Source organism: Dermacentor andersoni, chromosome 3 (assembly GCF_023375885.2).
Source record: "Dermacentor andersoni chromosome 3, qqDerAnde1_hic_scaffold, whole genome shotgun sequence".
Taxonomy (NCBI): Eukaryota; Metazoa; Arthropoda; class Arachnida; order Ixodida; family Ixodidae; genus Dermacentor; species Dermacentor andersoni.
In genome coordinates this window covers 3,214,580-3,227,094 of record NC_092816.1, presented here as the reverse complement: position 1 = coordinate 3,227,094, position 12,515 = coordinate 3,214,580, and the positions used below count along the sequence as shown (strand labels likewise).

The 12,515-nt window shown below is 48.0% G+C and overlaps 1 protein-coding gene across 4 annotated transcripts in view; it reads left to right on the top strand.

Annotated features, from left to right (window-relative positions):
- Positions 1–12,515, top strand: part of LOC126520622 (tyrosine-protein phosphatase non-receptor type 11-like) — a 248,143-nt gene that overhangs the window by 163,529 nt on the left and 72,099 nt on the right. For all 4 annotated transcript variants that reach the window (XM_055065673.1, XM_055065671.1, XM_055065672.1 and 1 more), the window contains one exon: positions 12,338–12,461. In XM_055065673.1, the coding sequence (XP_054921648.1) occupies positions 12,338–12,461 (124 nt within the window). The remainder of the gene's footprint in view (positions 1–12,337; positions 12,462–12,515) is intronic.

The following is a 12,515-nucleotide window of genomic DNA, read 5'->3' as shown; positions in this document are numbered from 1 at the left end:
TTCTTTCTTTTCACTGGGTGGATGTTGCGCATGAATGCAAAGGTAAGCGGTGCAGGTGTAGTGGTTGCTGCTTTGTGCTTGATTTTGCAGCTGTGAGATGGCGTTAAGAGCAAGGGGGTGGTACCTTGCAACACGGTATATACCATATTTACATGATTGTAAGTCGACTCGCATGTAAGTCGACCCCCCCCCCCCCCCATATCACATGTGACAGGGAAAAAAAGAAAGAAGAGCATACCCGCGGGCGCATTTCATAACGAAAATTGATTAGTAGCTGGCATGGTCATTGCTGCTACGGTCCCACCGCACATCGTCATCCAGTGAAATTCCGCATTTGCATACATAAGTGCATTTAATACGTACATAAGTCCACGCCGAAAGCACCTAACCACACAGAGCCGTCAGAGAGGCTCTTTTGACATGTCCGGATGGCGTAAGTTCGCGGTCTTCTGCCTCCGGCCACTCGTATTCACGGCGAAGCAGGTCCTTAAAAAGCGAAGATCCAGGCTTGTCTCATGACCATGTGGCACGTCATTGGCAGGGATCGTCACGCATTTCGGCGACATATGCCGCAAGCATGACCTTCAGCTCCAGGAAGCGTCCCGACTTCGGCCAACGGAAATGTCTTTGCTTGCCGTCACAGGTGAAACTTTTGCTTCACTGCTGTCGCCACTCTCGCACCACCCATTAAGAAACATCAAACTTGTGGCCGGCTGCGCAGTTATTTGTTTCTTCAGCGTTAAGGAAGGCAGCCCTCTTCAACGTTGCTGTGAACGAGTGCCGAATGCTTGGTGGCACTCATGACGACTGAGGAAGCACGGAAGTAGCACGTGGCCAGCAGGAGAAACACGCGAGCGGTGTCTGCTCTTTCATGAACTATCAATACTTTCCGCAAACGCCACTGTTCTGAGGGTGCCGCCACAAATGGAACAGTGCCACTTCCATGAACTATTGACACCCCCCCATGAGTGCTGCGTGCGCTGCAAAACTCTAAAAAATGTTGAAAAACCCTTCCGAAAAGCGGACAAACGTGCGGGATAGTGGAAAGCTATGGGTGGGGCCGTAGAGCAAACATAATATTGTAACTATGTTGTAGCTCCCCTGATATCCCGTTGATCTCGCTTTTTTTGCGGAGCCACGTTTTGGTTTCGACTGTAAGTCGACCACCCCACTTCAGATTTTCAAATGAAAAAAAAATAGGTCGATTTACGATCGTGTAAGTACTGTACTTAGCATGCAGACAGCAATAAAGGTTCTTATTCTTATGGGCAGTAGTTGCTCATGTCATCGTTTGGCGCCCCTGAACATGGTGTCAGAAGTGCGAGCCACTTAATGCTTCGGTTACGGATGTGGCAGCTGGCGCGGACGCTGAGGATATGAAGGCCAACATCGTGCACGTCGGAACGCCCAGACTTCAGCCCTCGCCACCGTTTACCTTTATAAGCCTGGGGAAGTGGCCAACATGGATAGTGGCATACGAAGACTACGCTTTCGCCGCCAGTCTCAGCACAGCCACCGATTGCACGCTTTTGTTTTTTCATAATTCAATATAAGCGTGCTAAAGAATTGGACATCATAAAAGCACAAACCATTGATGAAACTAGCTTAGTTTCGCATAAAATAGTCCTGTATTTTCTTCTGCTTGGGCAATTTTGCTGCTTGTGATGCACGCACTTCTCCCCATTGTCTAAGGAGTTGAAACGGCTGAGGTCGCAACCTTCCACATTCGTGCAGAAGCACCGGACTAGTGCGAGTGCACCAATCACCTCGGTGGATGTGGGCAAAGGACCGTCGTTGCTTTCCTCATTGTGCCCACTTTCACTTGTGCTCGGTACGATGTTGGCAATGTAGTCTTCGTTTTCAGACTCTCCCATGGTCGCGACACCATCACCTGCACTCACAAACTCGTTGACCGTTGACAGCTTCCGGAAATTCTGACAGCTCGCTCCAAACTTCGGCAACACCGGCAACGGCTTTGTCGCACTCATCAGAATTTTACAGTCACCACCGGGCGCACGGAAGCCAGCACGTCTGAAGCAACGTCGGATGAACCACTTCTACACGGCTGTGTGTACGTGTCGGGCATCACGGGCACCGGATTGCGAGTTTTTCCACTTTAGCCCTAATCTTCCTCTTATTCAAGATCGTGCTGAGAGTGCTCCTCGGAATCTGTCACGCTGCGGGGTCATCCGACTTCTCACCAAGTTCGTCCCAATTTGCGATTTCAAGCTTCATGGCAAAAATCAAATTCTGCCGCTTCATCACAGCAACACTGCGGGAGAAGGCCCACCAGGCACAAGAACAATGAACCAGAAAAGCAGCAAGACAACTCGCACTTACGCCACCTTGCAAGATGAGGGCACAAGAGCCTCTGATTGGCTGTCTCAGCAAGTGCTGCGGGCGGGCCAGGATCATTTTTTGCAAGGGGGTGTTGACGGCTCGCCTGACGCAGCATGGTCACAGTAAGGAGAGCGGTTGGATGGAGCCGCACCGCTGGGTTTCACTGCCACGGCGAGGCAAAGCCAACTTCTGGGGGCACTATTGCGCTGCTTGTCCGATGTATAAGAAGTCGCTGCTATTTTTGTTCGATTTAAGTGTAATTTTTGCTCTATATATACTCATTGTAACTATACCGTGTTCAGAAATTGTTTGATATACAGAATAATTCGATGTAAACGGGTTCGATATACAGTGAAACCTCGTTAAACCATAGTTGGTCGGAGCTCGGAAAAACTGCGTACTAAACGGTAGTACTGTTTAACCGAAATAGCATGAAGTCGCCCACTTACCTCTCGAAAACGAAACTCAGAGAGAGTGCGATAAAAGGGGAAAGAAACATGCAGTATTTATTCACTTCGCGCGACAAAAGTGTTTTCGTTTGATGCCGCGGCGGCCTGGCACGACGACAGCATATTCAAACTTACTGAAGCTGCGTGCCAGCTTTTCAGCCAGCCTCCTCTTCTCGGCAAATGCTCGCATGGCAGATTCCTCGTTGACGTTACATATTCTCCGTGCACGCGCGCAGTAGTGCTGCAGAAGTCCCAGGGGCGCATTTTCATTGCTGGGTGCCGGAGTTCAGAATACATTCCGTTTGGAATAGTTACATTATCGCGCTCCTGTTCTCGTCGCGACGATTGCTTTCATTAGGCTGACGTAATGCGTAGCTTTTGCCACTATCGGACCTGAATTGCCCGTTCTGTCGCTTTCCGTGTCGTCCTTATCACTGTCGCTAGGCGACACTTCGGTAACAACAGAGGCAACGATGGCGAAAAGTCGAACCTCGTAGCCGACATGTCTTCGCGGTCGCAGCAGCGCTGCCGAGGAACTTCCTCGCATTCCAAATGCCATACACCGTAGTCAACAGCAGATCCTTGTCACGTGCCAGCGCCGACTTCTTCGTGTTACGTTCGATGGCACGGACGATGTCTAACTTTTCTATGCTGAGCACCCGGCGTCTTTTTTATCCGAGCTTCGGAATGACGCGAGTCTTCGCTCGCACGACGCCATAACGCTCTCTGGCACGGCGTCGATATGATGCTGATGTTGATGCGGCTTCACGTGCAAACGCACAGGGCGTTTGGAGGTCATTGTTTGGAGGTTTGGAGGTCTGAGGCTTGTTGTTCTGCCGGGACGCCCGATGGAGACGACGCACCGCCATGTTTGCGCGACGAAAAGTTGAAACGCTACATTTTAACCGATGCGTACGCAATAAGCTGGTACGGTTTATGCGGATACAAAACACATTATGTTCAATGGCCGCTGAGTCGGGGATTTGACTTTACTACTTTTAAAACGAAACTACTGTTTAAGCGGGTACAGTTTAACGAGGTTTTACTGTAGTCGGGTTCGACTGTACCTCTGCAACCGGTCAGATACGTTCTACGGACGTTATTGAAGCTACAGCTACCATTACGCTACCACAACTATAGCTCACCAATCCCACGTTATGGTTCACACAAGCTGAGATCAAGTTCCGCAGTCATCACGTCACATCAGAGTTTCGCAAATATTAACTCCTGCTTGAAGCTTTGTTGCTGCAGGCCATGGCCGAGATACATGACGTCCTCATCCAGTCACATCAGGAAACGCCATATATGACATCAAAGATGCTCTTCTTTGCCCTCTCGTCCCGTCTGTGCATCGGCGTATTCAGCAGCTCCTGAACAACGAAGACCTCGGTGACCAACCTCCAACTCAGTTTCTGCCTCACCTGCAACACCTCATTGGTGACCAACTAGACTCCTTGGACACGACCCTATTATGTGGATTGTTTCTACAACATCTTCCAGCCAGCATACACATGGCTCTCATCACAGCTAAGCATAAGCCCTTGTTGGAACCCATCGAACTGGCCGACGATATGGTGGACATCGCTCTGGCAGTCATAAATGTTGTCTGTAGCTCTCTACTTCCTGAAGTGGATTCCCTTTGGGAGCCAGTAAAAGAGCTTGCATCTCTACTCACCGACTGCCGTTGGGAATTGCGCAACACTTGCTACTTCAATGACTGACTCTATCCAACTCATCAGCCTCTCCCGCCGCTTTCTATGCAGTGGCCGTTTTAACAGCCTGAGTGCAATTTTTCATCACAAGGTCTCTGCTACTACCACTGCATTTTCGCACCGCGGCTTGTTGATGTGCGTCACCATGTTCACTTCTTGTGGGAAACGCTCGGGCCGGTCGTCAATAAGAGCGGCGAGCGAGCATGGCCATACGTCAAGCCGCTTCTTTCGTCACAGGACTGCATTTGTTGGTAGGCACTGGTGCGGGGGTCAGCGTGATTTCTGCATCCAAAGCTGACCGGCATCTCCGACCAAAGCCAACTACCCTACAAGCTATTAACTCTACCGTCACCACAACTTCCGGACAGTAGTCCCATACTCGTGATCTCAGTCTTAAGAAAAGGTTGCCATGGCTATTTTGGATAGCAGACGTCCGCTATGCCATCGTAGGGGCTGATTTCTTGAGCCATCTTCATCTGCTCGTGAACATGAGTCGCTGTCACCTGGTGGATATCATCACGGGTCTGTCAGTCGGCTGTTTTCTGTCACACGCTACTGCTCTCAACCCCACTTTACGGCCTACCTCACCGTATGCAGCTCTTTTCAACGAGTTTCCGGAGGTCACTGCACAGTCTTCGATATATCAAACCCCTAAACACACTGTAGCCTATTATATTGTTACCACAAGTCCACCTGTTCACTGCCACCCCCGCCGACTTTGAGTTGCCTGCAATGAATTTGAGCATATGTTGCAACTAACAATTATTCGTCCGTCATCAAACTCGTGGTCATCAGCACTACACATGGTGCCCAAGAAGAACAATGACTGGTGGCCCTGTGGTCATTATCGTGCACTGAATGCGGTCACTTTTCCCGACCGATACCCGCTACCCAATATTCAGGATACCACTGCTTTTTTAACCAGCACAACAACATATCTGAAAATCGATCTTGTGAAAGTGTATCACCAGATCCCAGTTGAGGCAGCTGACATTCCAAAAACTGCTATAGCTACCCCATTTGGCCTTTTTGAGTATTTACGCATGCCTTTCCATTTGTGCAACGCAGCTCAAACCTCTTAGTGTTTTATAGACGAAGTTACCAGAGGCTTACTGTTTTGTTTTCCTTACATAGATCTCCTCATCGCCAGCAGCGATGATGAAACGCACAAGGCGCATCTACATCAGCTTTTCGCTCGACTTCGTGATTATGATCTCGTCATCAATGTTGACATATATCAGTTTGGGGTGCTGGAGATCGATTTTCTCTGACATAACATCACCAATCATGGCATCACTCCACTGCCTAACAAGGTTCAGGCCATCATCGACTACCCACCACCAAAGTCCACATATAGCGTGCGACGTTTTCGCGGACTCATCAACTTTTATCACCGTTTCATTCCTACATGCTCCAAGTTTGTGCAGCCTCTTGAAGCACTCATTCCCATATCGAAAGCCGAGTCTACTGCACTTCCTTGGAACACGGTTGTTGATCAAGCTTTCGCTGCCATTAATACCGCACTTGCACAAGCTGCCCTTCTGCATCATCCTTCACAGACCACTACCACTAGCCTTATGGTGGATGCTTCTTTGGAAGCCGTGGGAGCCACTCTTCATCAGCGGATGAATGGTGTATGGGCGCCCATCTCCTGCCTTTCCCGCAAGTTACGCGACACTGAACGCCGATACAGTACTTTCAGACGGGAGCTCCTCACGGCCTACCTCACAGTGAAGCATTTCAGATACTTCCTGGAAGGGCGACAATTTACAATTCTCACCGACCACAAGCCACTTGTTTCAGCTTTACATTCCTGCAGTGCCACCCATACTCCTAGAGCGCTCCGGCATCTTGCTTTTATAGCCAAATTCACGACGAACATACGCTACATCAAAGGCAGCCTTAACAAGGCAACGGCTGCTCTCAGTCGTATTACCACCAATGCCACGACAAGTTCTGTCCACCTTTCCATGTTTTCACTTGCAGCAGCTCAAGCATTCGATGATGAACTTCCACGACTCCAATCTTCTACACCCCTCCGCTTGGAGCATGTGAACTTTCCCAACCACAACGTCACACTCTGGTGTGACGTCTCACCTAACAGTGCCCACTTTATGTTCCTGCTGTTCTTCGTGCCGGTTTTGATACACTGCACTCAATCTGCCATCCAGGCATACGTGCCACGCAACTCCTTATCACTTGACGTTAACGTTTGGCCACGCATATGTGCTGATATAAGCGACTGGGTCCGCACTTGTACAGTGTGTCAATGTATCAAAGTGCAACGACACACCAAGCCTCCCCCCATTGGACAAATTCCTTCTCCCCGATGCACATTTTGACACCATTCACTTAGACATTTTTGGCCCTTTATCACCGTACTGTGGTTATTTGTATTTGCTTACCTGTATTGATAGGCACACACGGTGGCCTGAAGCAGCTCCAATGCCTGACATTACGGTGGAGACAGCTGCTCATACTTTTCTATCTACATGGATTAGCTGTTTTGGTGTGCCATCAACGGTGACCACTGATCGGGGCAGTCAGTTTGGGTTGGCACTTTTCACATCTGTAACGTCCCTTCTGGGTTGTGTGCGCATTCGCACAACTGCTTACCATCCTGCATCCAACGGCATCATCGAGAGGCTACGTCAACACTTGAAAGCTGCACTCACCACTCAGCCGCACACGGAGGATTGGGTATCGCACCTTACAGTCATGCTGCTTGGCCTTCAGTCAACACTTCGACCAGAACTCGCCTGCTCTGTGGCTGAGACGGTTTACGGCTGCACCCTCCGTTTGCCCAGTTACCTCGTCAACCTCGTATCTACACCGAATGCTTCAGATCCACCTTCTTTTGTCCAGCATCTACTTATCTTCATGCACAACTGGCGTCCATCGCCAGCCTCTGCTCGCACAAACAAGCACATTTTCCTACCCTCGAACCTGCAAACATGCTCACATGTTTTTGTCTGTGTTGACAAGCCTCATCATTCTCTTCAGGCCCACTTTCCCCCTCATCGAACGTCCACCCATTTCGTCCCTCCAGTCAAGGAAATTTATGAAAGCCGCCGATTTCATCGTCTAGTACAACAGCAAGGGGAGCCAGTTGATGAAATTTCTACGGCACTTCTTAATCTTGTCAAGCATTCTGGGTACAAAAACCCTGAAGTGGAAAGACCTTCCTCACGACAAGTTCGTTGTGGGATTGCGGTACGAAAAGGTATCTGATCAGTTGTGCTGATGTACAAAACTTTTGGCGGTAGAAGCACTGGGCCAAGGACATGTGCATGAGAAAGCCGAGAAAGAGCATCTCTCCCGTGCAAGCTTCTGTGAGAGTGCAGCTTTCAACAGCTTAAACGCCGATGCGGCACAATGCAAGAAGAAGGCACCAGGCGCATTGTCACGCTGTAGCAATTCGGCGCAGCCAACTCAGTCAACTTGCGGTTACTGCGGCCGAACGAATGTCACACTCTTGAGGCTATGTGCAATTTCCATAAGAAGCAAGGTCACTTTGCAAGGCCAAGAAGCAAGGCCAAGAAGTTCACGGGCACAGTACGCACCGGGCAAGATACACTGATGTAACGTACATGTGAACGGCCACCTTGCACAGTTCAATATAGACTCGGGGGCAGAAGTAACAGTAGTTTGACCTTTTTTTCTTGAGATTGGCTGCCGTGTTGGATGTAGTAGAAGCCAAGGTACCTGGTCCGGGAAATCGAAGGTTGCACGTGCTGGGAACTTTCACTGCAATTTTGGAGTGGTGTAACTGGGTGACTGTGTAGACACTGTATGTTGTTGAGAATCAGATGACACATCTTCCGGGACTGCCGGAAATTGAAGACTTTGGCGTCGTTCAGTTCCTGAACTCGACCGAGAGCGTTCCGTCAACCCAGGCCAAAATCTTTCGTGGACTAAGGGAAGTGCAAGAGAAATATCATATCCGCCTTTGTCCAGATGTTTGTCCCTTTTCACTAAGTGTTCCAAGACGAATACCCTCTCTCTAACCGAAAACTTGCCGCACCAACCGCATGGTGTTCAGGCCTTGTCGTTGTGCCAAAGCCGTCGGGTGGGTACAGGCTCTGTGTCGACTTGACGAAGCTTAACAAGGTCATCCAGCAGGAACGCTACATTCTGCCAACAATTGAAGACATCTTAGACCAGCTTAGTGGGGCACTAGTCTTTTCCAAGCTTGATGCGAGATACAGCTTTCATGAAATCAAACTAAGTTGTGAGAGTGAAGAACTCGCAACATTCATCACTCCTTTTGGCCACTATTGCTATAGACATCTTCCTTTTGGCATCGCGTCAGCAACAGAATATTTTCAACGCTTTATGTCGCGGCTACTAGAAGGCACTACCTGAGTCAATATAATAGACCATGTACTAGTCTTCGGTAGAGATCACCAAGAGCAAGACCAGTGACTAGCTGACAACTTGGCTCACCTAAATCAAACAGGAGTCACTCTCAGCGAAAAGAAATGTTAGTTCCATGCATGTTCAGTCAAGTTTCTAGGAGTCGTCGTGAATGTGCAGGGAATTTCACCAGATCCAGATAACGTAAAGGCTATCGTGGACCTCCCACCACCGGTCGATGTCAGCTGTGTTCGCCAATTGCTTGGAATGGCCAACCACGTGGCCCGCTTCATTCCAAACTTGTCTGACATCTCTGCACCCTTTCATTCACTCTTGAACAACGCTTTGAATTTGGATTACAACCAAGAGCAAGCTTTCGCCTACATTACCTCGTTGCTGAGATCCGATACAGGTGTGGCAACAAACAACCCACGTTACCCGGCTATAGTATCGGCTGATGCAAGCTCTCGTGGCCTGGGAGCCATCTTGCTCCAGGACCAACCTTCTGAAATTCGACGTGCTGTGGCCTGTGCTTCAAGATCTCTCACTCCCACAGGTGTCTCTGGCTGTCACGTGGGCCATGACCAGTACATTCATGGTCTAAGCTTTGAGGTCGAGTCGAATCATCTTCCACTTGTAGCTCTGCTTTTAAGCGAGGACCTGAAAGTCTTGCCACCTTGAGTACAGCAAATGCGGATCAAGCTGATGCGCTATCAGTACACTGTCAAATATGTACCTGGGGAAACTCTCAGCTACGGCTGATATGCCATCACGAGCACACTGTGACTCTCCAAACTCGAAAGTCATTAACAGCTTGGAAATCTACGTAGGTCAAGTCCTCAAGGATCTACCTCCACTAGTGGCGAGTCGACTAGACGATATCCATCCTCTTCACACTCGGTATGGAGAGTGTTCCTTGGTTGTGACACAGTGAGAGAGGCTCGTCACCCAAAAACAGGTTACCAATTCACATAGCACTGTACTGGAAAGAGAGAGACAGACTGAGTGTATAAGATGGCTTGCTTTTGTTGGATCGCTGTATCGTCATTCCATCTGCTCATTGCTAAGACATCCTCGCACTGCTGCACGAAGGGCATCAAGATGTGCGCCACTGTCAAGAATGTGTTCGAGAGTGCATTTGGTGGCCAAATTGCAATCTGCATATTGAACGCCTTGTGGCTCTATCACAGAACACCTATATAAACTTAGAGAAGGGAAACTGTACCTTCCACAGTGCAACGGAAATAACAGTAGTGGTGGCGTTGTAAACTAAAGCATGCCACCGAGAGATGGCGCTGGCAAAATCAAAACTAATATCATCGTCATTACGTAGTTAGCAATATGGCCGCTACGGTAGCAGCTGGTGGGGTTCGTTGCGCTGCTCGCTTGCTGGTTTTGGGTGTTGTGCTACCGCTTCCGGAGCGGTGTTAGTGTGTACAGTACTCTAAAATGGCTGCCGATACCTTTATTATATCGCCAGATGACCGAGAGTCCTCAACTGGCAAAAACACACGTCAGACAAGTGTGCTTCTATTGTTTATTGTCAATTGTGAATGAAGCAGTACAGTACATGCCCAGTCAGTCACCGAGTTTACAACATACAGAAACACAGATAGTAATCTATTTAACGGAATTGAAAGCTGAAATCGAGCGAAGTTTTCTAATCGTGTTTGGCGTGCCGTTAAAGCAAGGACAACGATATTGTGCTCAACAGCAAGCACGTGGCAACAAATGTGCTGGCTGAAAACGCAGTGTCCACGGCCCATGGCATCGACTGGGATAGCATGAAGATAATTGGAAAAAGAAAAGAACAAGGTGGCAAGATTTTACCATGAATCCTTTCATATCTAGACGATGTCACACATGCTCTATCACAACTCGGGCAATCTGCCTCTGATATACACCTGATGCTTACATCACATCATGAAGCGTATATAAACAACCTTCACTTCATTCCCTTAATTGTGAGCAAGGCTTCCGTAGTGGGGCCGAAACATTTTTTTTTCTTTTTTGTTTTCAATGACTGGTCAGTGTTCAATATTTCTTGCCCTGAATTTTCCCCGACCAGACAGGTTTCCGTTGAACGCTGGATTTCAAGTTAACAATTATGTGCAGTCTTGAATTGATGGGGACAAAATGCAACAATGCTTGTTTACTTTGATTTAGGTGCACTTTAGAAGAGCCCCAGGTGGTTAAAATTCGTCCAGGTCTGAGTAAGCCCACTACAGTGTGCTTCATCATCAGGTCATTATTTTTGCGCATAAACTTCTGAATTACATTTTTTCTTGAATCAACTTGATTTACGGATCTTTTAGATTCTTTGACTGCATTACATCTAGATTGAGCAGTAGGTCATATGTACCTTTTTTCATAATGATTGCATGCGAGTGTTCAAAATAAGTCAAAATGCAACACGTAGGATTTCACTTCATATACAAAAGGCTAGTCTCTATAAGTGTTTATAGAATCCTACTTGTACTCTCATCAATGGCAGCCACATTCCGCTGGGTGCAGAGTGCTAAATTTCTTGTGCGATTAGTTAGGTACAAGTGCACATTAACCATTTAACCCCAAATCCCGAGCTGTACTCGTCATGGGAGGTTGTACCAATATCACCAATGACAAGTCGCACTCGTTCAGCCTCATGTGCTGCTCCCACTGCCAAAAGCAAGTTAGTCAAAACTGTCCACAAGAGAAGCTTTTTTTTTCCCAATCAAGTACTGATAGACTTTCAGAATCGGAATGACAGAAAAGATTATGGGTAGATAAAAAGATTTGGAAAATTCGGTATGTTTTTTCAAAATTAATGTGGGGGTTGAAGGATTAGTGAACTCAAGCCCTTCAATACAGCAACTATTGTAAGCCGCAGTGTAGGTTTGTTACACAAACACCCTGAGAATTTCTTGGCCATGCATGTTATAAAGCAAAGCAAAAATCCTAAGGATTCAACCCGCAGACCATGGAGCAAAATATTCAGGACAGCTGACTGTGGCACACGCTAATGCACTTGAACGCTAAGAATGCAGTGAACCCCGCTCGCCCTCAGTGCATGCTCTCTGCCTCCACTGCTCACCCTCTTCTCTAGGTGGATAACACCGACACTGCGTGCTGCTGAAGTTTGACATAAAACAGCCAGATATAGAAGCGCCCCTCATGTGGCCAAAGGGGCCGCATAACAGGTAGCAAGAAGATAATGAAGCTGTGTGTCAATTTGCAAAAACGCAATGTTCATTGCAGGGTTGTTTAATAAGTGTTGCAACTTAAGTTTATTGCTTTCACTTGATGCCAATGTGTCTCGAGCAGTTGTCATGCAACGCATTTGCGCTATGCTGTGTCGTTTCAGTTGTGGTTGGAGTCAAAAATATAACAATGCATGTTTGGTAATGTGTCAATACAAACGGTATTAAGAAAACACTATCACTGCTTTGATCAACCTCATTTGAATAAGCTGGCACTTGTGCCGTTTCTTTTTCATTGAAGGCCACCAACAGAAATGCCCCGGCAGATGTACGAGAACATTCCGCTCCAAGAGAGGAAGTCACCCGTGGGACCACCCCCAGCTTTTGCACCACCACCACCGCCACCTCCAAAAAAATCGTGACAGGTAAATTTATATTTAAAGTAAATAGGACGCACTTTGTCCTTGGGTATCCCATGT